Below are 27,550 nucleotides of genomic sequence, written 5' to 3'. Positions count from 1 at the left end.
GCCCAGTTATTTTCACATAACTAGCTCTGCTTCTTCTGCACAGAATAAGGAGTTTGTTTGCCGAGGACATGACTATGAGAGATTGGAGGCTTTCCAACAGCGAATGTTGAATGAGTTCCCACATGCCATTGCTATGCAACATGCCAATCAGCCAGATGAGACCATCTTTCAGGCAGAAGCACAGTGTATCCATACATTCACAAGATCATACTCTGCAGTTAATTTTTGCACACTTTTAAAAAAAGTTATATAGTTACACCCAAATTAACGTATGATGTGACTCCACTGAAATTACTGGAATTACATCAGGGAAGAATTTGACTTCTAACACTTTTTTATTAATAATTTATTTAGGTAAACTATTTCCAGTCATTCTTTTATGCTTCTACATCCTTTTGTTTGTTTGTTTAAAAATCCTTGATAGGAGATCCCTGGCTAAACATTTTGATTTAACTAAAAGTATTTTGCAGAATTGTCAGAGTTGGAGCACTGGTATATCCGTTTAAATTGCAGTTCTTCTAGTTCTTGATTTACAGAGCATAGTATCATAGGCTATGGGTGAAATCTGAAGTAGTTAAATATTTTAATTTCCATATAATAAATAGGTGCATTTTGGAAGTAAATGTGACTTGTTAAAACAAGTTAATGGTCTGGAAGCTTAAGGATGTGAATTTACAGGATTTTTATTCCTTCAAGCTGCAGGAACCAGCCTATTTGTTTGGCTGATGATAAATTAGTTTGGCCCTTAACTCTTTACATGTAGATCTGCAAATCTATGCAGTGACACCAATTCCTGAAAGCCAGGAGGTCCTGCAGAGAGAGGGCATCCCAGATAACATCAAGAGTTTTTATAAAGTGAATCACATCTGGAGATTCCGATACGACAGGCCATTCCACAAAGGGACGAAGGACAAGGAGAATGAATTCAAGGTAGAGTACCATGTAGTTTCCTATGCTACTGATGCTGTGTAAGAATTTGTTCATACAATCATTTTATGAATGAAGTGGATAATAGTAAATTAAATGCACCCTGCAGATAATGGTGAATCAAGTTTCATTTCCATACTCTTCTTATTTTAATTAAAATAATAAGGAAAACAAACATAGGGCAAAATTGTCACTTGCCCTACAGACCTGCACAAGGGAGTAAGAAACCGTAAGAAGCCTCCTTACTTTCCTCCATAAACTACATGCATGAACTACCTATATGGGATTGCAGGGGTAGAGCAGCCTCCATAAGTTTGCTAAGACATTTATACTGGCACAGACTGAGTAGTAAAATAATCTGTGCCAGGTTTAGGGCTGGCACAGGTGATTCTTCCTTAGAGATAGGGGGAAGCAGGGACCAAATTGTGACTCTTTAAATTACAGAATGGTTCCTGGTCTGACCCTGTGACATGACAACTACTGCTATATTTTAATCCAGGGCCAAGTCACAATTTAGTCCCTAATAAATAAATTATTATTAATCCTGTTAATAAAAATATTGGTGTGTGGAAAATTCACCCTTGCCTTTTCCAGTATCATCCTTCACACTGTATCAAGAGACACTTAGAAACGCTTTCAACATATGCCTCCCTGATTCCTGATTATATATATGTACAGAGTCAAAGATATTCATGTCTTATTAATGTATACTATGAAATAATTTGTATCTCTTGTGCTTCAGTGAAAGAATTATTCAAATGGATAAAGTGAATTATCACATGTTGGTATTGCTGTGAATTTACAGTAAGAACTGTAAGGGTAATAAAAAGCACTGTATAAATGAACTTAATGAATCAGTTCTATATTCTGATTAAAGTTTAGGATTTTTAATGGTACTACTATGATGTATTTTATATAAGCATTATACTATGTACAGTGTCAATTAAACAAAGACTTTTAGGTCACAATAAATGTTTTAAAATCACTTTAAGATATTTCCCTAAAAGGCACTTAATAGTATTATGTATTTGTGTATAACATATGCAGTGCACTTTGTTATATGTAAGACTTGATAAAAGAGAGTGAGTCACTCTTTTTAAACATAAGTCTTTTTCTCATTTATTCCTTATCTCAGGAATACAAAAACTAGAAACTGTTCTTTTTCACAACAAATTAAGGTGTGAGTGGCTGTCATCTCTAGTCCTTTTAGAGAACAGGGACCAGGATATTATTAAAAACAGTATCTTCCAGTGGTAACATCAGCAGAAATTAATAGTCGGTCAATCCTAGAAGGGAAAGGAGAAAATTGTATATTGTACTTTTTGGGTGGTCATTTGAGCAAATTTGGCTGTTACCAGATTTCTGCCATTAAATGTCACATGAATGAAGAAAGCCATCAATTAAGAAAACTGCAGAAGATCAAACAAAGCATGGAAAATAGGCGAAGTGACAAAAGCAATGTGCGTTCTACGTAATGTGTCCCAAAAGAGCAACACTGAAGATAATTTGCTTTTTTATTTTGTAGAGTCTTTGGGTGGAAAGAACAACATTGATCTTAGTGCAGAGTTTGCCTGGGATATCCCGTTGGTTTGAAGTGGAAAAACGTGAAGTAGTGAGTATAAAGAGATCTGTTAATAGACTGGGTTCGTTTTGAATACTGGGTTAGCAATTTAGATTGCTTCTTTGTATGTGTAGCATGTAATAAATGAGATTTAAAGGTTTATTAGTAATATTTAGTGTTGCTAGTGGCAGGTATGCATTTCAGAATGCTTCTTATGCTGAATAAAGCTAATCAACTATTTTAAAAGCCTTCTATGATAGCTATTTCCTATTAATAACTGAATAATACAGGTAGGAACTACCAACCATCACTATGATTGACTTAAACAATTCAAGACAAAAAAACAAGAAAAATATAGTCAGAGGAGACTCTTAGTATCAGCAAATTATTTTCTTAGAACCTGGCATGACAGTGTTCAGTCCTTAGAATATTTATGGCCTAACATGTCTGTTGGTATGCTTGAAAGATGATCATTCTCAGGGCCCCCGTCCTGCTGTAAGTGGCATGGGAGTGGATCACTGTGGATCTGCATTGAGCCCTGTTAAAGTTTCTGGGTCTCTGAATAGGCTCAGAAACCTGCCTACATGAGGCTCATTGTAAGATGAAGGTCTAAAGTAGCAGCCCATTACTGAGAGCTTGTAATTTATTGTGTTTCTTCACAGTTAAATTTCAGGGTAACTTCTCTGATACGTTCAAAACATATTCTGAAAAATAATCCTTCTGGTTTAAAGTCCTCCAGCTAATTTGGCAAGTCTCAGGCCCAGGAAGCTGGCACATGCAAATATTCCCCCTCTTGCCAAAGAAGACAGTCCAATACTAATGAAAAACCAGTCCCCATTAAGTGCAGGGTTACTGCTGTACAAATTATTTCCCTTTAAAAATCTACTTTTTTTTTTTTTTTTTTTTTTTGCTGTAGCAACAAAATGTCAGTCTTCCTCTCATCCTTCTGGTATAGTCCCTACTGAAAAACAGCTACTCAATTTAGTATAAATCAAATGACACACAGTTCTGTGTAAGGCAAAGAAAATCTGTTAGCTGATTGGTACTGTGTCTGCTGCTCCACCACACACAAGTTCCCAATCCAATGTTTTTGCATGAAGAATGTCACTGCAAAACAGCAGGAGACACACCTTTGATACCTTTACCACCATTACAGTCAGATTTTGCCAGCAGCTACCTACAGTGATCTCTGAAATACTACAGTTTCCCCTATGCTTAGCTTAGCACATAATTGTGCTGTCTCAAATACCACTGTGTGGTAACATTTGGTGAATGATGACAACTGTAGAGGCCATAGAACAGTCTGTCCTCTACTCTAGCTATCGGATTGTAAACCTCTTCTGCTTTTCTGTCTTCTTGCAGTATATATTAGCAGCTAGGGAAACTCTGACTCTTTAGTAAAGCACATACATTTTTATCAGTCTATCCTTGATGCTGAGTGCCTTGTTAATTTCACCAGGAGTTGAAAGGGCTCAGTATTTTGCAGGAGGTGCTCACCAGTCTTGCAGAGTCAAATAGTATGAATTTCTGGTGGAATTTTGTCCTTGCTTGTGTGGTTGAAGTCATTCTGTCTTTGATATAATATCTCACAAGGCAACCCAGACATGTAGAAATTTTCTACAAATACATAAAAAATTTGTAATATGGAATAACCTTGTTTAGAATCTAGAATTCAGCAAAAACAGCCTTCAATAAATTATCTGTTAAATATTTGAGAATTAAACATGTTGTTTGTGTTTTTTTCCCCCTAGGTGGAAATGAGTCCCCTTGAGAATGCTATTGAAGTGCTGGAAAATAAGAACCAGCAGCTGAGAACTCTTATTAGTCAGTGTCAGACCCGACAGATGCAGAACATAAACCCACTCACAATGTGTCTGAATGGGGTCATAGATGCAGCAGTTAATGGTGGAGTTGCTAGGTACCAAGAGGTAAGCAGTTTATTTATAAAATATATATTAAGGATCTGTTGTATTATCAATTCCATTAGTTTTACTAATTTCAAGGTCTTTCTGTCTGCCTCTTGCTCTGCATAAAAAATATATAGGTGGTATTATATACAATGGATGCAAATAGTATTAATATACACTGAACTATACAGAACCACGTATAGTAAAATATATTTCAAATATATATTAAATATTTATGGTTTTATTATTATTTACATGTCACTGTAAATAGCATTATAAAATTATTATAGTGATAAGTAGATCCAGAATTATCTTGCATTCTTTGGTGGTTACTGACTTTTTACCATTTATCAAAATATTAAACCACTGTATTTAATATTAGTTTTATCACTCTTTCCTACATTGTGTCGGTGTCTTTTTAGAGCAGGAGATAGTTTTGGACTGTTTTCTATTTCTTAATGAGGTTGTTCTGCCAATAACACTAGTTACATTTATTCCTTGATAAGAAAGGGTTTCTGTTGTGGCAACTTGTTCTTCTAGATATTTTGTTTTTTTTCTCCAAGTCTTTCAAGAAACCGAGCTCTCTGGGAAAGTCTAGAGGGAAACAGCCTGTGCAATTGAAAACTATTTTGTTACCTCTTACCTATATTCTTGCCAAAGAATAGTTCATGATCATCACCGCATTTGGGTCACCCTCATGATTACCTTAAATGTTTGATATATTATCCCTGGATGGATTAATATCCTCTGTGGTATATTGAAGCTGCAGTTCTGAGTAAAAAGAAAGTATGTGTGCACTACTGGTACTAGCTCCTTCTTGACATCCCCCCCAGAAGTCTTATAAGCTATTTAGGTCTATGCTGGAATCCCTCTTCCATAGTATGAGAAGGTCAAGAAATTGAATAACAGGTTTCAATCTACACTGGAAAGAGTGGTCCACACTGAGTCATTTCAGAACACCTCATGGCAGATTCTGTCATCTCTTACACATCTGGAAGCTGAGAGATAACACACAATGTGACTGTGGACACCAGTCACAAACTATGGACCACATTGTAAATAAGTGTCTGCTTTGATCATTTGCTGGCAGCAACTCAGATTTATGCTAAGCCACTTCCAAGCTATTCACTGGCTCACTAATCTGGACTTGGATATTTGAATGTTACTAAACACTTCTCTTGCCAGGCAAAAGAAGATTAAGTGAATATCACTCTTCCCACTTGACCGAAAAGTCAAAAGCAGTTTAATGATTCAATGCCCACTGAACAGTGTAGGTTTTTGAAGGCAGCAACTGAAGTAAGATGCAGTAAAATGAACCTGACACATTGTTGGGATCTACTGCTAATGCAGAAACAGAGTATGAATTGATAAACTAAAAGTTCTAGCCTGCTGCCCATTCCCCCCCTCCCTGACCTGTGACTTATGATCAACCCATATATTCCCCTCCTCCCCTGGGTGACCATCGTTGGTCCCTAACCCTTTTGCAGCTCTCCCCAATATTACACGTTTTGTTTTAAAGCTGGGGAGGTAAAATAAAATGGAAGAACATGAATAAGTGAAACATACAGGTGCTAATCTTAAAGGTGGTGATGGTAGTGAGGTCTTTTTTCTTCTATTTCTCCTTTTCTTTCTTCTCTTCTCTGTTTGTATTCCACTCTCATTCTTTATATTATTTTCTTAGTGAGACAGGTGGGTGAGGTAATATCTTTTATTGGACCAACTTCTGTTAGTAAAAGAGACAAGCTTTCGAGCTTACAGAGAGCTCCTCTTTGGGTCTGAGAAAGGTACTCAGTGTCATAGCTAAATACAAGGTGGAACAGATCTCATTTTGTCATTCCATTATTTTTTCTCCTCTTCCTCCCTTTTCCTCGGGCATCACTCTGTAATGGCTTTTCCTTCCCTTCTCTTTATCTCTGTCCCTTACTTTAGCCCTTTCTTTCCCCTCCCTTCTCTACTGGGCCACAACTCAATGTGTCTGTTCTCTTTCCTGCCCTTACTTTTCAAGCATAAGATCAGGCTAAGCTTGAACTGTGAGCACAGGCTTTTCAACAGATATGAACCTCCCTATTGCAGTGCCCCTCACCTGAGAGTTGGCCAGGACTCGGAAAGCAGATTCTTCAGCCAATCCCCTCTTCTTGAAACCTAACTTCCCTCTGCAGGGCCAAAAAGCACCCATCTCCCATTGCCCAGGCTGTTTCTTGACACTCTTGGTGTCACTGTTGCTTTTTCAATGTCTTCAATATACTGCAAGAGCAGAGAAATGTTTCTGATGCATTATGTACCAAGCTAGCCAGCAAAAAATGCCAATATGATGCAGTATTTGACCATTGTGCTGAAAGCACGTGCAGAGTTGCCCTTTTGTGCTTATGAAGATCTTCCAAATAACAATTTCTTATTTTACAATGCATTACATATGCAGGAAACGTGAAAGGAGCTCTGATGCTCAATTCATGGCAACCACCATTGCCAAGGATGTCAGTAGATTCAGTCACTCTATAGCTATATATTTCTCCTTAAAATACTAGTGGATTTTTATTTAAATTTACAAATTTCTCTCTTAAGCCCTTTTCCGAAACTGCATAATTCTTAATCCAAAATTACTGGGATACCACCTGCTTGATATGAAAAGCCTACAGCTGAAAGAAAAGCATTCTTCATTTATTCCTCCATATTATGTACATTCTGTCAGTGAGAAATACTTTTTGCTATTTAAATTGTAGCTCCTATATGTCTGTTGAAATACTGGGGAAGGAATATAAAGAGAATAAGGGTTTTCACCACTGAGTCAAGATTTTCTCCTTTTCTTGGAGGGGTCTCATCGTGTTTCGTCATTAACAGTTACCACAGGGTGCACTGCTTTTGGAGTCACTCAGACTAGATTAATAGGATTTCCTCCTCTTTTTTTTTTTTTTGGACAAGTGGGAGAGAGTTTAACAGCTAAAGTTCTGCCCTTCAGCTTGGATGGAAAACTTCAAGGGGTGCTACTGAGGGGAGCACCGACAAAAGGGGGTAAAGAAAAACACTCTAGCCTGGTCTACACTTACCTGGCGATTTGGCGGCAGTCAACGGGAGTTATTCAAGTTACACAGAATAGCTTGCGTAACACCCGTCGACTGCTTTGCTTCCCTTCTGCGTGGCGTCTTCAGTACACTGCGCCGACAGGAACCTCATTCCTGTTGATGCAGCGCTACGCCTCTTGAGGGGGTGGTTTTACAGCGTCGACTTCTGGATTGATTGAGCGGGTCTTCACTGACTGCTCAATCGATCCAGAAAGATCGATCTGACGGCGGCGACTTTGCTGGCATCGGTGTAGACATACCCTAACACAGCATTGAGTAATTCTTGTCTTTCAGCTCTATGTTACTGATAAAAAAGCACATGAATGTGCAGATGCATATGCAGAGGGCCTTTCCACTACACATGCTGTATAAAGGGGGTGGAAAGAAGCAGTTGAGAATTCCCTTGACATAGGAGAGTCCCCAGATGTTGTAAAGTCAGTGTAACCACCTTCCAGTGTAGGAGGCATGAGATGGTGAGAGGGACATGGCCTGGAGGAAGAGGGAGTGCTGTGTCCTGCAGTCCTTGGCTGGTAGTATGGTCCCCAAGAGGCTATTCCATCTGGTACAAGTGAGAGCACCTTCAGGATCAGGGGATGTTGTGGAAAGACAGTGAAAAAACATATGCACACTCAGATGTGACAAATGTAGCTCAGATGCACCTGAAGATCTAGCAAAAGGATTCGTGTCCTTTTGGTTTAAAAAAAAAAAACAAAAACAAAAACAAAAAACAAAAACAAAAAAACCAACCACATTATGTGGTCTATTATGTGTTGTTTAAAACCACATTTACATTAAGACTGTACCTGGATATTGTTATCACGCTTTCAAATTCACACATGTAGCTGCTCAGAACATAAAAGAGAGGTGCATTTGCGCAAACGAATGCTACTGTGCCACTGTTATCCAAATATAGCTCTACATCCAGTATAGCACAAAGGGGAATTGTGTTCCTTGGGAAAGAGGGATTGGCAGACAGGCATCTTTTGGGTAAGATATAAAAGGGAAGTCTACGCTTTTGTGGTTGCTAAAGTTCCCATGTCACTGATCACGAACGTAGGAATGTTAGTTCTGGTATCCTGGGTACATTTCAACCCTGATTTGTTCTGTTAACCCTAATTGTCTCCAGAGTTTCATGCTGTACCTCTCCTGGCTGTCTAACAGCTGGCACATTCCACACCAGGAATGGCTGCCATTTATTTGTATAGGCTGCTTAATAGTTTGTTCATAAAGAGCTTCAGTACCCTTAGATATAAAAGTGGGTCTCTAACTGTGATACATGATTTTATTATTCTGTAATGCTGTGGGAGAGTTGGGATTTTGTTATGAAAAACCTGGTGCCTTAAAGCTATTATAAACATATTCATCAAACTTGTTGTGACTTTGTGGTGTGATTATGTTCTGCTCAGGCATTCTTTGTGAAGGAATATATCTTGAACCACCCAGAGGATGGGGAGAAGATCACACGCTTGAGAGAGCTTATGCTTGAGCAGGTAAAATGGAGAAAAGGACAAGCAGAGGGCATGCTGCCCATTCTAGCTGAAATTGATATGTGTCTAGATAAAATATGAAATTGCAATGTTTAGCTGTTCATTGGCCCTCAATATTTGCTGTATAAGTTTTCAGATAGACTGCAACTTCCTATCACTATAAGTATGTTTCCAAGTATAGTTAACATAATCTCTCGGATCCTCTTCATCCTCTTCTCCTCTCTCCAAAAAAAATATAAATTGAACAGTAAGCAGCAGAATTTCCTTTCATATGATAGAATGTGCAAAGATTTGTTTTATTTGCATGTTGTTCCACTACATTTTTATCACTATTATAAAATGACACTGTCATCACTAAAAAGCATGTTGTAGCCATAATACAACTTGTATTATGTCAAAAAAACAAAGAAACATTCCACAAATACTTGCTTGAGTAGGAACTAAAAAAAGACAGCAACTAAGGAACTGAGAGCTTGCACTTCATATAAAAACTTAAGATCACTATTTGATCGTTGTACTCTGTTCCTTTTTTTATTGTATTTGGTTTTATTTGGTTTTATTGGGTGGTTTGAATTATTTAATGTAGAAGTGACTATTTATGGAAATTAAAGATAGATGAACTCCATAGTGTGTGATGAATTGAAAAGAAGAGATGTGCTAGGAAATGACATTGACTGTCTATTTTTTTTATCTTTTATTTTTGCCCTTGTTTCACTAATAAAATGAAATTTAAAAGGAACTTTAAATATTCACTTGGTTAAGTGATAAGCTAAATAAACTTTACTTATTTGCTAGGGCTGGTCAAAATCATCCAACAAAACTTTTTCCAGTAGAAAAAAATGCTTTTTGACAATTGAAATATTCTACAGTAAAAAATCAATTGGCTGAATATTTCATTGGGAAAAACCTGGATGAAATGTTTTGTTTTTGTGTGTTGACCCCATAGACTCCCATGATGCACTGCGGTGGCTCAGTTGCAGGGAGAGACCGTGTTGCATCATGGGAGATAATAGTCTAGCTGGAGAGCAGACCCTTAGGAGAGAATGGGGTGACGAGGGCTCCAGAAGTACAACTCCCAGGTATTGTCGGTTATCTTGTTTGGGGAAAGGCTTCATTCATATTTTTAGAACTGCTTATTCACACATTTCACACCGAGTCAGATTTTCACTTCACAGTCAACAAAGCCACTGGTATCAAGCCAGCTAAACTGTTCTGAAAGTCAAGTTGCATAAAGAGGAGAAAAGTAAATGCTCTTAACTAGATGCCTTGTTTTGGCCTCAGGTCTTGTTTAATATCAAGGTCCTTATAAAATATGTACTTCTGTGGATTCATAGGATTGTAGCATGGTTATTAATGATGGAAAGCAGAAATTAAACAGAAATGCAACAACTAAATGTCTTTTTTTTCCTCCCCTTTTTTTATGAAGGCCCAGATTCTAGAATTTGGATTAGCTGTGCATGAGAAGTTTGTGCCTCAAGATATGAGACCTTTACACAAAAAGCTAGTAGATCAATTCTTTGTGATGAAGTCAAGTTTGGGAATACAGGTATGTGAGCAGATGCACTGACAGGCCATAGGGGACAGCTTAGTTGCAGTTACTGCTTCATTTGAACATTGTTATTAGTTCTACTAAGTGACAAATAGTGACATCTTTTGGTTGCTTGGCTGCATTACATTGTTGTAGCACTGGAGCGTCTCTTCATTTTTTGAAATTATCATGCAACTTAAAGAAAAATCATTATTTTACTTTATCAAAGGAAAATGTAAAACATCACTGTAGAAAAAATATTTTAGCTTCTTAGATATTCATATTTAATGCACCTGATTCAAAATGAAAATGTAGAGATAAGGTATTTCACAAAATGCTTGATGATGCTTTCCCTTTTCTAATTAACCTTTTTAACCAATAATTAGGAATTCTCTGCATGTGTGCAAGCTAGTCCTGTTCACTTCCCTAACGGAAGCCCTCGTGTATGTAGAAATTCAGCATCTGCTTCTATGAGCCCAGATGGTACCAGGATAATTCCTAGGCGCAGGTAAACCAAAGATTAAATTACCATGAGTTTCTAGTTTTTGGCACTTTCATAAGAACAATTTTTGTCCATGGTGTAGTTTATCATATATATGCTTCTTAATATATCAGTCCACAGGCATCTGCAGACATCCATAGCTGATAAAATCACAGTATGATAAATAAACCCAAATTAGTTTGTATGAGATAAAAGAAATGAGATACAGTGTTTATTTTCTCTTGGTTCCCTATTGATGTTTAATAAATTGGAACTTGGAATAGGTATTAACTCAATTAATTTTTTATTTTTTCCTGTAACAGTCCATTAAGTTACCCAGCTGTAAACAGGTATTCATCCTCATCCTTGTCATCACAAGCCTCTGCTGAAGTCAGCAATATCACGGGGCAGTCAGAAAGCTCTGACGAAGTTTTCAACATGCAGGTAAAAGTATTACCATTGCTAAGCTAAAATCCTATTGTGAGCTTTCTCACAAGAAAGCACTAGATTTATTTACTCATTATCGTCTTCTATTTACTTGAGAATTGTGATTGAAAGAGTGTTAAAAAGCTTTTTTTTTTAATAAACAGTCCTTCATATTCTATGTGTTGTCAGCCTTTGTTAAGTTATAGAAAATAATTATTTTTTACATAACTATACAGTCCAATTAGAGGATATAAATGCCTGTGAGAGAAATTATTTAAAGCTACACATTCTAAATCAAATCTATTTCTTTTCTTTAATCAGGCCTTTCTGTCTCACTCTCACTGACACTGCAGGAAGTTCAAAATGTAATCAATTATATTAATATTATTCACATCATTTTGCTGCTTAGAGGTCTTGGAAAACTAACGTAATAAATTATAACTCTCTGCTCTGGGCAAGATGTTTGTGTAAACATATGCAGTGTATTTATATTTTACAAACTTGTATGTATGACATGATAATAAGAGTATATCATCAACTTCCAGCCAAGTCCATCTACCTCAAGCTTGAGTTCTACTCATTCCGCTTCACCTAATGTGACCAGCTCTGCTCCATCCAGTGCCAGAGGTTAGTGCTTGTCCACTGAGTTAAATGGCTCTCAACGCACTAAACCACTGGTTCTTAAATTATTACCTGTGTGCCACTGGTGTGACACAGAATGCAATTGATTGTCTGAGGAAGGTGAATTGTTGGGAAGGGAACAATAGGTTGTCGCTCCTGTGCTATGAAACTGGCCCACAGAATTGAAGTAGTCAGAATTTCACTGCATTTTAGTGCATTAAGTTATCTTTTTGGGTTTTTTATATTCCAGCTTCTCCTCTGTTGTCTGACAAACATAAGCATTCCAGAGAAAATTCTTGCCTGTCCCCAAGAGAGAGGCCATGCAGTGCCATCTACCCGACACCTTCAGAACCTTCACAGGTACACAGTTTGTTAGGGAGACCTGTTAACATTTACTTTGAGGAATATGATAAAAAAAGCTTGTTTAACTTTGTCACTGATTCAACAGGAGAATTTATTTTAGAAGAGAAGAGAGAAATCAGTCTGAGAAAATTTGGGCACTTCCTCATTTGGTAATGTTCAGATGTTTGCAAATAGCATAGATAATTTTCTACCCACTACAACCTCTGCCCACCGTTGTTACTTTTGGTAGGTAGGTGTTCATCTGAACTGGCAACAGCATGACTACAAATGGGAAAAAGGAAAGGTTTTCTGCATATTTATAGACAATATTATTTTAGTAAAATATATAGTACATACTAAATAGAAGTGAGCAAGAACTGAAATATGCATCTGCTTAAATTGATCTAATCTGTGATTACTATCTGCCGAGTTTAGACCTGGTTTTGATGTAAAATCACAGAAGTGGGAGATGCAAAGGTCGTATAATCCATTTCCCTGCCATTACATGACTCTTCCTTTATGAGTTAGGGAGCAAGGAAGGTGGAAGTACTGTTACAATAGCAGTTGTCCACTGTGAGCTTCCATTCATCTTCCTCTGAAACATCGTAAGTACTGGTCATTGTCAAAGGCAAGATACACTACTATACCAATCGCATATGGCAATTCCTAAATCCCTAGGTCATTTCAAAGAGGAAAGACAAATAGGGAAGGGGAGGTGGTTTTTCTGGCATGGGAGAGAGAAAGGAGGAGAGAGAGGAGAAATGAGTTTTCACATTAAAATTACCATCTTTAAATCCTAAATAGGAATATCCCCGTCCTTTTAGTTTTGTGGATTAAAAAGGCTTACAAGATGAGTTGTGTACCAGCCAACTTTGAGTCCTCTTTAATTTCATCCTTTTATTAATGGGCCTACTATCTTTCCAGTGCTTTTTGCTTTGGTGTATATATAAAAACATTTCTAGTCTATTCCACCTCCACAATATGGCCCTTTGTTGGTGCAGAGACTGAGGGAAACTCAAGCACTTTGATAGAGAGTTCTATGACAATGGCAAACCACATCCATTCTGATTCCCCCCAAAGAAATTCTGCCTCTGACAATAGGACAGCTCAGTAGTTCTGATTCCTTTACTTTAGAAATGATTTGTTGCCTTCTCTTTAATTTTAGTTCTGCCTCTCTCTCTTTCTCTCTCACTCGCTCACTTTCCACCTTTTGGCTATTAAGTTGGTTCTTGAAGAGAAAATATTCTCCTCTTTTCTATTTAAGCTGCTTTTTTTTTTTTAACCAGGACCATCACCATGATACCTTACAGACTCAGAACAAATATTTAATCTTAGCCAGACTGAGAAACAGGGACCACAAAATGAGTACTCTCAACTAATAGCTTCCAGCCACTCTCAGAATGGCAGAGCAGCCAAAGTAGCATAGAGCAAAGACCAGCAGATATTCTGTATGTAAAGTGGCTTTGCAGTCTGCCATAAAGAAAGAATTGTGCCATTTTTGCTCCCAGCCTGCAAACTCTTGCTTTGCCAAGTGGAATGCGGCCTCCGTTCCCCGCTGTACCAGAGATTCACCAAGAGAGCGTGAGGAGCCCATAGGCCCAATCTCCACCCTCCCAGAGGCTCACCTGACAGGAAAATCTCCCAATCTATCTCTACCCTCAGTGTCCCCAGACAGGGTAAGTAGAAAATTACTTTTCTCATAGAAAGAAGTATATTTCAAAGGCAGGAAGTTCAACTATTCCTCTCATGCCCTTATAGGGGATCTAACTTTTCTAGGAAAAGGGGAAGGTATCCTTCTCAGAACCCCTTCCTTCCAGGATAGCAAGAAAGGGTCATATTCAAAAAATACCTTTCTAACCCTCTATCATCAAAGAGGGATAGGGGGGAAAACATATTCACGCTTGAGCGATTATAAAGACCATATTATCACATTCCTTAAAGAGACATCCTTAGCACTTCCTAAAAATTAGATATTGATGCTATTACTAGTCCCTACTACTATTTTAGCACTAGTTTGCGTTCAGAGTCTCCATCAGAGCATTCACACTATACTCCCTTCATTTCTTTGTCACTAGTGAAAGACTAATTTATACTGTTATCTTTCAACCTGAAAAAGAAGAGGCACAAAGGGAAATCAATGCCTGCTCTTCAAATCCAAATCCAGTGCTGTCAGGCCACTGCACACCTCATTTGAGGAAGTTACAAGGACTGAGTAGGACCCAAGCCACAGAAGTATTGGACCAATGCTCCTGCCTTGAGTTGCTTCTTAAGATTACGTCTGTTCATCTACTGACTACCTTTCTGTGCTTGCTTCTTGGTCTTTGGCTGAGTTGTGATGCCTTGTCTCTATTGCCTGTTCTCCATATGAAGAATGTGAATGCCTGTTGTTGGTGACCTAGGTTGAAAAGCTCTATAGACATTTGCCCCTCTAATTGTTTTGTTGTCTTTTTTGCTCCTTATGTGCTCCATGATTGGTGTCATTCTCCTACATAACTATGAGAGAGACAAGGTGGGTGAGGTAATATCTTTTATTGGACCAACTTCTGTAGGTGGAAGAGACAAGTTTTCAAGCTTCACAGAGCTCTTCTTCAGGTCTGGAAAAGATAATCAGACTGCCACAGCTAAATACAAGGTGGGACAGATTATTAAGCATAAAGGGTTAATACGTTGCAAGAAACCACTGAAAATGAAATGGGCAATTAACACCTCTGCAGTCATAGGGCAAAGGAAGATGACTAGTTACAAAATGTTGTAATAATCCATAAACTCAATGTATCTTTTGAGACCATGATTTTTAGTGTTTAGTAGAGTTATGAACTTAGCTTCCTAAGATCAATTTTTGAAGGTGTTGTGTAAGTTTCCTTTGAAGATGAGGACTGAAAGGCCAGATACAGGGTATTGCTTTGTGAAAAGTGTTTGTCCCTGGATGGTAGGATGTTTTTGTCTTTTATCATTTTTCTGCGTGAGGTCATTCAAGAATGAAGTGATTGTGTGGTTTCACCCACATAGTTGTTGTTGGGGCATTTGATACACTGGATGAGGTACACCATATGTTGTGATAGGCATGTGTAGGACCCATGGATCTTGAGTGTTGGGTATTTATTAACTTAGCAGTGGAGATATGTCTGTAGCTTTTGCATCTGTTCTGGCAGGGTCTGGTGCTGAGTTGAGTTGGTGTGTCCTCATCTATGGGAGGCTTGCTTCTGATGAAGTTAGGAGATTGTTTGAAGACCAGAAGAGAGGGGTTGGGAAAGATTTCTTTCAGGATGTGTTCCCCATCAAGTATGGGTTATAATTGTTTGAAGATACCTCATATGGATTCTAGTGTAGGTTGGTAGGTGACATGTAGGGGTGTGCGTTTGGAGTTTGGGGGTTTGTCTGGGATTTGTTGTTGTTGTATCAAAGCAGGTTCTCTCAGGGTATTTGCATGTAGGTGTGGGGATTCATGCTTTTCTTGTTTATAATTGTCTGTAAGATTATGGAAGCTGATTGTGGCATGCAGGAAGCTGATGCTGGAGATGATGATGTTCCTGGATGCCACAATCAGTTTCAACATTCTTGACATAACCAAATATCAATATCTTCTGCCAATAGAAGTTGATTCAAATAAAAGTTACCTCTTCCACCTTGTCTCTCTCATATCATGCAACCTACACAGCTACAACAGCATTGCAAACTTCATAACTATGTCATTCTTTATTTCAATCTGTTTTTTTTCCTTTGTGTTTCATATGAATTTATTTCCTTGATCCCTACTAGTGATTTCAGTTGCTTTTTCAGCTCCGGTACTTTTCCTTCAGAAAGGGCATCATTTTTTTTTTTTATTTATTGCCTCACTCTCTTGGCAAAGAGCAGTAGTTAACGCTGGAAGAAGATGTGAGAACAGGATTTGGCTTGATTGGTTTTCCCTAACTGATTGTGGGTCTGATTTTCCTTTAAATTACAGAACACACCATCCTCTCTATTATGATTTGCCTTAAAAATTAAATCTGAGTTATTTGTGGGACTAGCTATTTATTTTATTTTCCTCTGTTATTTATTGATCAAAAAGTGATCAATGTGCTGTGTGAATTTTGCCAATAGAAACACCTAGGAGCTTAAAATAATATCATAGTATTGCTGTGATTTCTATAGTAAATCAATATTCAGGTAAGAGGGAATTGCCATACTGTAGGGGATAATTCTTACCCACAATAAAGATAAGAAACCCTGCTATGAAGAAGAGTCAGATGTTGGGCAGAATTAGGACAACGACCCTCTACCAAGGAGATAGCAAAATCCTAGGAATCACCAAATATTGGTATCTGATGTATGTCCTGATTCTACAATGAAATCCTTGCAGATGGAGTGCTATTCCCATTTGGTATTCAACTGAAGACAAGGCACACAGATTTCTTTTAGGATTGGGCCTTAGATTGTAATTGTAATGGGGCAGGGAACTGCCTTATATACTGCCAAAGCTAATAAATAATAACCATCTCAAATTATTTCAAAATGCACAGGTACCCTAGAAGAAGGAATTAATCTCCATTTTTTTCTACACATTAAATTCTCTTGGGGTTTTTTACCCCCAAATTTCTTCTTTAATAAACAAAAAACAAACATAAAAAACTACTGCCTCTGTAGTCATATATTTGGATTACCTCAGTTTTCAAGATCCTTTTCCTTATTTAAATAATTTGGGCCAAATTCTTTTGAATGTTTTGTTTTTGAGAAACTAATGCAATTGTCTTCTAAAAGGTCATTGGATTGCCATTGTATCTACCCATAAAATGCACTGTTCTGATTTTCCAGAGAATGCTATTTAATCATATCGGAGATGGTGCTTTGCCCCGAAGTGATCCTAACTTGTCTGGCCCTGAGAAAGGTGAGTAGAATCCTATACCACTGCCAACCTAGGTATCAGTGAATATACAATTAAAGTTTGACGTCACTATAGAATCCTACTCTTCCTGGCCAGCTGGTGAATAATTATAGTTTCTAGATCTCATATAACACTTCCCCGTCATACATCTCTTAAGTGCTTTACAAAGAATGGACAGTGTTCCTGTGATCAGAGCCTTGCATTCAGAAGGGCTCAGGAGATAGCAGGGAGTCAGAGTCAATGATGGAGCAGCAGTTAGCAATGCATGGTAGCATAGCATGGTCTTGAGCTGGCTGGACTACCTCACCTGGGAGGAAGTTTAAAGGCTCAAGCGTGGGAGAAAGATACATGTTCATCTGAAGGCTGAAAGGGGGTTTGAGATTATCTTGGCTTGGGGTGGTAGGCCACCCTGAATTTTGATGTATCCATTTCCCACTGAGCCACACACAATTCACGCCCTGCTTCTCCCCATTTATAGTTAGTAATGTGTATATCTGGAATGCTACTGGAAATAGAGCCAATTATTTTTACCATATTAAAGTAAATAGGAAACATCCATTACTTGCTATGCAGAAAATATAAATGGGGTGCTTCCGTATTGTTGGCATAATCACCCCTTCACAGAGCACTAAGCTTTACACTGAAATCACTCTGGAATTCACAGAGACACTCCAAATGGATTACAGTAAAACAGATTAATTCAAATCAATACATTTCAAAAGAACATTATAACTAGAGCTGACCAGGAAGTGGAATTTCCATCCTGCAAAATAAGTTGAGTTTTCTAATATTTTTTCATCCTGAATTGGGATGAAAATTTAAAAAAAAACAAAAAAAAACAAACCCAGAATTTTTCATGGGACCAAAAAATCCCAAATTTCTAGGCAGTAGAAATATTTTGGTCTGTTACAAAATGAAATATGCTGGCCTGGGAACTGGAGAACTGGCCATCTGGGAAGTCCACTCACCCACCAGGTTGGAATCTAGGGAGCCAGCTAGCTGGGGGGCCTAACCACTTGGTCACTTTTAAAGTAAGGACAGATCATGCTGCTAGATGAAAGTAACGTATTAGCATCAATATGTTAAATGTGTCATTTTTATGTATTAGAAAATAAAAAAGCAAAGTGGTCTTTAAGGAAATAGGCTGATTACTGTGTGCTGCTCTCACGTTAAAACCTCTACAGCAGAAGCACTCCTCAGGAGAATTAATCAAAGAGATTGATAAAAATGTTCTCACTGGAATGCATTTTAATTGGTACCTATTAAAACCATAACATATGTTATCTGTACTTACGAACAAATGAATATTAAAATGTAAATGGTGAGTTGCCAAGTAAACCTGAATCCTGGATATTAGGACTGGAAAATTAAATATATAAAGTATCTTATTTTGGTGCTTTAAATACATTTGTTTTAATTTAGTTCATTAATTTGTTGTGCTCCAAGCAAACGTTCTTCTTTGAGTGCTTGGTCATGTCCATTCTGAATGTAAGTGTGTGTGTGCGCCACATGCACTAGTGCTGGAAGCTTTTTCCCTAGCGGTATCTGTAGGGCCATCTCTAGCACCCTCTGCAGCGGCGTGCGTATGCGCTCTCATATATGGCGCTGCGGGACCCCTCCCTCTCAATTCCTTCTTACCGCCCGTGATGGTGCTGGAATCATTTTCTTACTTTTGCAAGTCTCCATGTTCCTGGTGGTTTTTCTGTCTACTTAGTACCAGTGTATATAGTTTCAAAGTTCTAGAAAGTTGTTATTAATTAGTAGTTAGTTAGGTTCACAGCTAAGGAAGCTCCCGTGATCGGTGAATGCCTCGGTCCCCGGGATTCAAGCCCTGTGTTTCTTGTAAGAAGCCTATGCCATTGAGCAACCCGTTGTCTGAGGTGCTTGGGGAAAGCCCACCTCTCCATGAAGTGCAAGATTTGTAAGAGTTTTCACCCAAGAACCAAAAAGGACTGAGATATAAGACTCAAGGCCCTTCTGATGGAAGCGGTGCTCAGACTGGTGTTGGGCCGAGATTGGACTTGGGACAAAGTAATGTGACCTCATTGAAAAGCACTCTGTCAGTTTAGGAGGTCCCCTGGCAAATGAACAAGACAGGCAAGGGCAAATTTGGTCTTATTTGGATGTTCCTGGGGTGATAACATGTGGCAGTTGCTTAAGAAGTTCACCAATTCCCTCCCCCAGCCCTTAAAGCAGAAGTTCCAGACCGTCCTGGAGGAGGGTAGTTCTGTGACCAGGGCCTCGCTATAGACAGCTTCAGACACAGTGGACTCAGCCACACGGGTGATGGCCTCCGCGGTGTCTATGAGGAGCGTCTTGTGGCTCCAGTCATCTGGTCTCTGAACGGAGGTGCAGCACTCCATCCAGGACCTCCCGTTCAATGGTCCCGCTCTGTTTGAAGACCAAACTGACGCAAGGCTGCATGATCTAAAGGACTCTAGGGCCACGCTGTGATCTTTGGGCCTTTATACCCCGTCAGGCCTTCACAGCAGCAGCACTTCAGAGGACAGCCCAGGGAAGAGCCTTATAGGAGATGAAATAGAGGTTACAAGTACCACCGGGGCAATTCACCGGCATCATCCTCGAAGCCAGACCCAAGCCACCATTCCTTGGGTGGAAAGAAGGCATTTGAAGGTGCACCCGAGGATGACCAACCAGTTCATGCCCATTTGCCTCCCACCTTGCCCCTTTTCTCCTGGCCTGGAGGGCGATTACATCAGACCGCTGAGTTTTGAACACGGTGGCTGCTGGCTACACCCTTCTGTTCAATTAGATCCCTGTCCCACTTCAGGGACCCCTCTCATGAGCAACTCCTCGTCCAGGAGGTTCAAGCCCTCATACAGTTAGGGGTGGTGGACGAGGTTCCTCACAACCTGAGGGGAAAAGGGTTCTATTCAAGTTACTTCCTAATCCCCAAAGCGAAAGGGGGCCACAGGCCCGTATTAGATCTAAGGGCCCTGAACAAGTTCCTCAAAAGGTTAAAGTTTCGTATGGTCTCTTTAGCAGCCATCTTTCCCTCTCTGGATCTGGGTGATTGGTTTGCTGCCCTTGATTTAAAGGACGCTTACTTCCATATCACTATCTTCCCAGGCCACAGGAGGTTCCTACGGTTTACAGTAGGTGTGCAATATTTCAAATTTGCGGTTCTACCATTTGGCCTTTCCATTGCCCGCCGCATTTTTACTAAGTGTATGGCAGCGGTAGCGGCCCACTTCAGGCGCAAGTCTTCCCCTACCTGGGCGATTGGCTTATCAGAGGCAGCTCAAGGGAGCAGGTCCGTCAAGATGTGCAGATCTTGAGAGACACGTGCCAGTCACTGGGCCTGTTAATAAACTAACAGAAGTCATTACTCACTCTGATTCAGAGAATAGAATTTGTGGGGGCGGTCCCAGACTCTGTATAAGTCAGGTCGCTGCTGTCCACCGCCAGATTCCAGACAATGACAAAGCTGATAGCTAGCCTAAGGGGCCACCCTGTTACCATGGCGAGGGTATGCCTCAGCCTGCTAGGACATATGGGGAATTGTACCTATGTGGTCCGCCACACGAGGTTATGCTTGCAGCCGCTCCAACTGTGGCTGGCTATGGCATACTTCCCGTCAAGACAACCCCTGGACAGGGTGGTCACAATCCCCTCCCACCTACTTACCTCTCTAGAGTGGTGGACAAACCCCAGTCAGGTACTGGCAGGAATTCCCTTCATAGCCCCAAGGCCGACACGGTCCCTGGTCTTGGATGCCTCAGACGTGGGGTGGGGGGTCCACCTGGGGATCCTCAGGACGCAAGGTCGTTGACCCATGGAGGAGCTAAGTGTGCATATAAATGTCAAGGAGCTCAGAGCTATCAGGCCTGTGCGGTGTTTCGGCCTCATCTGTCCAACAGAGTTGTGAGAGTACTCACGGACAATACGGCAGCAATGTATTATATCAACAGGCAAGGAGGAGCCAGTTCCTCAGCCCTGTGCCAGGAAGCATATGTCTCTGGGACTTTTGTGTGGACCACAGCATCACCCTAGAAGCAGTCCATCTGCTGGGGCTGAAGAATACCCTAGCAGGTTGTTTGAGCAGGTACTTTTGCTGTCACCACAAGTGGTCTCTCCACCAGGAGGTAGCTGACCACATCTTCCAAAGTTCACTAGGTGGACCTGTTTGCCCACTTCTGCTCTCTGTTGGGGTTGGAGGATGGCTCCCTGTCAGACGTGTTCCTACTCTTGTGGTCAGGGGGTTTCATGTATGCGTTTCCCCCAGTACAGTTGGTGTACAGAGTCCTGGTGAAAATCAAGAGAGACAAAGCTTGAGTCATTCTGGTAGTCCCAGAGTGGCCTCGCTAGCACGGTTTGGGGTCCTGCGAGACCTCTCTGTGGCTCAGCTGCGGCCTCTACTGCTGTGCCTGGATCTCATCTCCCAGGATAATAACCGGCTGCTTCATCTGGACCTAGCCTCTTTACATCTGATGGCTTGGCTGCTGCATGGCTGAGCAGGGAAGAGCGACACTGTTCGGCCCAGGTCCAGAGAGTGCTGCTGGAAAGCAGAAAGCCTGCCACTAGAGCGTCCTATCTACCAAATCCGACAAATCCATGCATCCGACGAAGTGGGTTTCTGCCCATGAAAGCTTATGCCCAAATACATTTGTTAATCTTTAAGGTGCCACAGGATTCTCGTTGTTTTGCTATCTACCAAAGTGGAAGCACTGTGCCTGCTGGGTGGCTGATCACACGGTGTCGCCGACAAAGTCTTCTGTACAGACGATCCTAAACTACCTGCTTCATTTGAAACAGGGAGGCTTAGCTTTTCATCTGTGAAAGTCCACCTAGCGGCAATATCAGCGTTCCACCCACCGATTCAGGGCTGATCGGTCTTCTCTCATGCAATGACTTCTAGATTTCTCAAGGGGCTGGAAAGACTCTTCCTTCAGATTAGAGAGCCAGTTCCTCAGTGGGACCTGAACCTTGTCCTTTCTCGGCTCACTGCTCCCCCCTTTGAACTGTTGGCCTCCTGTTCACTCATGCATCTGTTCTGGAAGGTGGCGTTCTTGATAGCAATCACTTCTGCACACAGGGTCTCAGATATTAAGGCCCTGACCTCAGATCCGCCTTATACAGTGTTTTTCAAGGATAAAGTCTGGCTCCGCCATCACCCGGCATTCCTCCCTAAGGTCGTCTCCTACTTTCATGTTAACCAGGATATCTTTTTGCCAGTATTCTGCTCTAAACCTCATAGCTCCAGTGAAGAGAGGGTCTGCCCTCACTCTATGTAAGGAGGGCTCTGGTCTTCTACATCGATAGGACCAAATTGTTTTGCCACTCCACACAGCTCTTTGTGGAAATTGCAGATAGGATGAAAGGCAAACCGATTTCTGTACAGCGAATATTGTCCTGGATCACTGCCTGCATTCGCTCCTGTTATGAACATGCTGGGGCCGCGCCTCCATCATTCCTATCACCCATTTCACTAGGGCTCAGGCATCTTCGACAGCCTACATGGCGCATGTACCGATTCAGGATATTTGTCAGGCCGCTACATGGTCGTCTGTGCATACCTTTATGTCCCACTATGCCATCATATGCAGCAAGCTCAGGACAATGCAAGATTCGGCAGAGTGGTTCTGCAATCTTGACAGCCATGAACTCTGCCGACCTCCGGAGGTACAGCTGGTGAGTTACCTACATTCAGAATGGACATAAGCAAGTACTCAAAGAAGAAAGAAAGGTTACTTACCTTGTAACTGTTGTTCTTTGAGATGTGTTGCTCATGTCCATTCCACAACCCATCCTCCATCCCCTCTGTCGGAGTTCCAGCAAGAAGGAACTGAGAGGGAGGGGGCCGGCAGTTCCATATATGTGAGTGCATACGTGCATCACTGCAGAGGGCACTAGAGTCGGCCCTACAGGTACCGCTAGGGGAAAAACTTCCAGCAACAGTGCATGTGGCGCACGCACACACCTACATTCAGAAAGGACATGAGCAACACATCTCAAAGAACAACAGTTATGAGGTAAGTAATCGTTCTATTTCATTGTTTAACACCCCCTCCCCACCCCTGAATAAAGTTGTTCACTCCTCACAAATTAGTTCTTTGTAATATTTGCACGGAACATTTTATAAAATGTTTCTTCTTTAGAAAGTGTAATAGAAGGTCAGGAAATTTTTGTTTTGTTTTGTTTTTTAATGTAGTGACAGGTTGTGGGCAATATTTCTGTAAATGGAATTCCATCAAGGTTGGTACGTGCCAAAAATCAGATTGGTCATTATTATCCTGGGCATATGACCATCATGGATCATTTAACTATAGAGACCACTTGGATACTAGTTTAAATACACCCCCTCTCCCTCTTACTCTGTGCTCCCCTCATTTGTGTATTTATTTCCTGTTATGTATTTTTAAATTGTAAGGGCTCTGGGGTAGGGACTATCCTTGTATTATTTGTACAATAACCAGTATACTAGAAATCTGGGAGTCCTCAGATGCTGTGCAATAGAAATAATAAATAACATCAACACTGTACTCTGACTGTCACTCCATTCTTGTGAATGAGCACAAGGTCCTTCCCTGTTTCTGTACCATGCTTGCATACAAGTATGGAGCAGGCAGGCAAAGAGGAGAATGGTTTACATAGAACTTATGCTCCCTGTATCTTGGAAGCACTTTTAATTTATTGTCAACAAATGGTTCAGCTTAAAAAAAGGCTTCTACCAATTCTGCAGTCTTTATTTTCTGAAGGTAGTAGATTTTTCATTAATTGGAGGGCAGCTTTCAGGGAAACTGCAATTTTTAAGATCTCTTTTGGACCTGCCAGTGTTAAATGTCCTTTTTGCCAGACTATATTATAGTATGGGACTTCTCTGGTTCCTGTCATAGAGAATATTCCATGCTTTGTGCAGTAATCACTATTCCATGCTCTACAATTCAATTAAAGGTGTACAAGCCTCAGAAAATGACACAGATCAATGCCAAACAGTGATCTTATACAAGTCAAATGTGCCCAAATCATCCTGCGACAAAGTAAAATTATATTTTTAATTAGAACTTTGGACCATGGATACAAAGTAAAGGGCATATGCTGCTCTCACTGCACTTTTTGCTTTGTGCTGTTTTTAATGGTTTTTAACTTTTTAATCTCTTCTCTTCATCAGCCTATGTATTATTGTTCAGTTCCTCTCCACCTCCATTTTGCTCTCTCTATTTTTTTTAATTTTTTTTTTGTCTATGCCAGGAAACAAAAGTGTGTTAACACAGAAGGTTTTCTGAGGGAATATTGGCTGGAATTCTAGTCAGTTTCTTTCTCTAGTCTTTCCATATGTAAAGCAATTCAGAAGAAACTGCCTAGGAGCAGTCTGTTACATTCCACGTAGAACTCTTTAAATAGATAGCCTGCTGCAGAGGGAAGTGGACTGTGTTCATGGGATCCTAGTCTGTTTCCATCTGTAGCTGCATCTGTGTGTGCAAAGCACCAGAGTGCTCTATTAGCTGCTATTGCTGATGAGGTCCAAATTGCTGTGCTATCTCAAACTCACCTAGGGGGCCAAATATATACATCAAGCAAGCCAGGAATCTGACATACATGATTGTAAGAGCTTTTTGAAATGCAATTGTAATCATGAGAGTTTTTCAGGCATGCTGTTAAGTTGGTTAACATTTTACCACTATATATTTGTAATCTTCATGGATGTAGGAAAGGTGGAGAGGTTAGAATTGAGAGCTGGAAATGTTAGCGAATGTATCCGCATTGTTATTCTCTTCCAGTTGTAAACACCACCCCCAGCAGCTGGAGCCTGGACAGTGGGAAAGAAGCCAGGAACATGTCAGAAAGTGGAAAGCTTATGTCTCCCCCTGTGCCCCCAAGACCCACGCAGACTGGTGAGTATATGAACATTACAGGCCAGCTTCCAATACAAAATGATTTACTTGATGGCTTTTGACTCTTTTCACTGTGATTAACACTTAACTCCCTGGGCAGGATGATTTATCAGTTGATTGCTGTGGATGGAAGGCTATAGAACTGCCTTTCAGCTTGTTAACATTCTGTACTATGTAACATTCCATTTTCAATATCCTGCGTCTTCATTGAATGACTTATTAGTTTCCAACTGTTCATGTTGATACCAGAAGAGATGATTGAGTTTTTGGTCTTTTGATCTTACTATGATTGGAGGTTAGCAATAATAAAATGGGCTCTATGAAAAGAAGGATCTTATTGGCCACTGGCTCTATAGACAGTCATGTAAGTCCATGGGTTCAATTTCATTAACCAGTTTGCACTTCAAAAAATCATTCTGCCAATTTAAAGGAAAAGGTATTTAAGTGCTACTTTAAGTATGATTGTTTTCAAGTGGTTGAAAATATTTTCCAGTTATCCTCATGCTTCATATCACATCATAGACCTGCAGGCCTCTGGTATAAGCATGCTTTGTCATGCATTATTACTTATTTAACACATACATACAGAATTCTTTCCTTGAAAGACAAAGCAAAGGAAGGGGAAGAAAGCATGATAAGGACATTTTTTCAATCACACTGCCAGTTGGTTTAGAATGATATAAAAATTGCCAAGGGAGAAGGGTGCATAAGTATTTCATGCTGTATGTATTCTCTTATCAGATAACCTTTGCTTAACTTTGAAAACAAAACAAAATCTTCTAAAGCATGCACAGCCTTTGAGCAAGAGGCACAGAAGGGAACGGGGGAGGTATTCAGTAATAAAAATTGGATCATCTCTTTTCCATTAACAGAGCTTTCCCAGGCATACATTTTGTATTGTTTTTTCTGTGAACCATTTAAACATACTCGTGGTCTTTTTTATCTGGTAGAATTTCTATGATGAACTTGATTTACAGTTTTCATTAGGTTAGCATTCTAAAAACTGCTTAGTTTCTGTGAAATTGAATTGAAATCTTTCTAACTTCACAGCTTCACCGGCAAGGCATGTAGCCTCAGTTTCCCCTTCTCCTACTGGCAGATCTCCAATGAAGGTACTGGATTATTCCTTGGGGCTTGTTATGTCTATGTTGTGTGGTGTATAACTTTTCATTTATATTGGCTATTTTAGATCATTTCTTATGGTACTGCATTTATGCACATTTCACGTTCACAAATGTAACTGACAGTAGTAGCTCTAAAACATTCAAGGTAAGATTTCAAAACTGCAAACCTAAACCCAGGATCCTAAATCCATATTTAGGCACTGTAATTAAGTGGCCTGATTTTTAGAAGTGCTGAGCACCCAGAAGATCTCATTTGAGAATTTTGGCCTAAGACTTTGTCTGGATAATATATCAGATGAAATGTCCTTAACATTTGTGGAAGCCTCCTAGTACACAAAGAAACAAACCCTGAAGGAAGCAGTTTAGCAGGTTTTTCAGAATACACCAAACATTCTTAGCCTACAGTAAGGATTCAGTACAACCCACTTCACTTTTCCCCTGCCACATATTGGGCTCAGTCTTTGGCCCCTCTTTCAGCCCCATTGCACTGCCTGAGGAAGCTGCTGTAAGAGTCTAATCTAAAATCCATTGATGTAAATGAAAATCTTTCCAATGACTTCATTGGGCTTTGGATCAAACCCTAAATGGACAGCCAAGAATTCCCCTGACATGGGATGGGGGTGCATAAAGCCAGCTCTAAGCACCTGTCTCCACTCCACTGTAGTGCTCACAGCTGTCTGATCCTAATCTGGAACAGAGCAGCTGGGCACCAGCCAGCCCAATATCAGGGGAACAAAAAATTGTTTTGGATCCACATTCCCTCCACCACTATTCAGCTGAGGACTGAGTCTGCTGTGTCTAGGCTGTCTCTCAAACTAGCCAGCACAAACCGAACGTATCTGGCACTTAGAAAAATCTTTTGTATATATAACATATTTTATTTCTTCGGTTGTTTGTTGTTGTATATTTCATGCCTTAATACTAATATATCCTGAGCTGTATATGTATTCATAAATCCATAATTAAAAACTAATTGTCTTTCTTAGTTTTTCAAACCCAAGCTCCCTTCATTCCTTTCTTCCCTAGAATTGTGAGCCACTTGCATGTAATACCATGTGGCCTAGCAACTCCCAGGACAGTCAGAAGACAGCAAGGAGATTCTAATGGACAATATACTACTGGTGCTTGTTTATTGCAGTGATGGGCATTTTATAAAAATGCTTAGGATAATCTGAGTTTTCAGCAAATATCTAGAAGTTTACACTTCCCCAATGCATCCATTCCTCACATTGCAGTACAATTGCTATTCTACTGTAAAGAAATCAAAAGCAAAAAAGGAAAATTACTTATTATAATTCTGCTTCCCTGAAGATATTCTGCCAAAATTCTTCTTCCTAATTCCTTAGCATTAGACTGACAGAACTCTC

The 27,550-nt window shown here is 40.0% G+C and overlaps 1 protein-coding gene across 1 annotated transcript in view; it reads left to right on the top strand.

Annotated features, from left to right (window-relative positions):
- Positions 1-27,550, top strand: part of DOCK4 (dedicator of cytokinesis 4) — a 373,592-nt gene that overhangs the window by 340,956 nt on the left and 5,086 nt on the right. Inside the window, exons 40-52 of the mRNA XM_067564219.1 lie at positions 44-185; positions 764-930; positions 2,453-2,539; positions 4,240-4,416; positions 8,861-8,944; positions 10,368-10,487; positions 10,856-10,977; positions 11,274-11,394; positions 11,922-12,003; positions 12,248-12,357; positions 17,134-17,206; positions 24,946-25,059; positions 26,110-26,171. Of these exons, the coding sequence (XP_067420320.1) occupies positions 44-185; positions 764-930; positions 2,453-2,539; positions 4,240-4,416; positions 8,861-8,944; positions 10,368-10,487; positions 10,856-10,977; positions 11,274-11,394; positions 11,922-12,003; positions 12,248-12,357; positions 17,134-17,206; positions 24,946-25,059; positions 26,110-26,171 (1,461 nt within the window). The remainder of the gene's footprint in view (positions 1-43; positions 186-763; positions 931-2,452; positions 2,540-4,239; positions 4,417-8,860; positions 8,945-10,367; positions 10,488-10,855; positions 10,978-11,273; positions 11,395-11,921; positions 12,004-12,247; positions 12,358-17,133; positions 17,207-24,945; positions 25,060-26,109; positions 26,172-27,550) is intronic.

Source organism: Emydura macquarii, unplaced genomic scaffold (assembly GCF_026122565.2).
Source record: "Emydura macquarii macquarii isolate MOO-44397 ecotype Brisbane River unplaced genomic scaffold, CSIRO-AGI_Emac_v2 contig_2636, whole genome shotgun sequence".
In the NCBI taxonomy this organism is placed as follows: Eukaryota; Metazoa; Chordata; order Testudines; family Chelidae; genus Emydura; species Emydura macquarii.
This window is presented reverse-complemented; position numbering and strand designations above follow the sequence as displayed.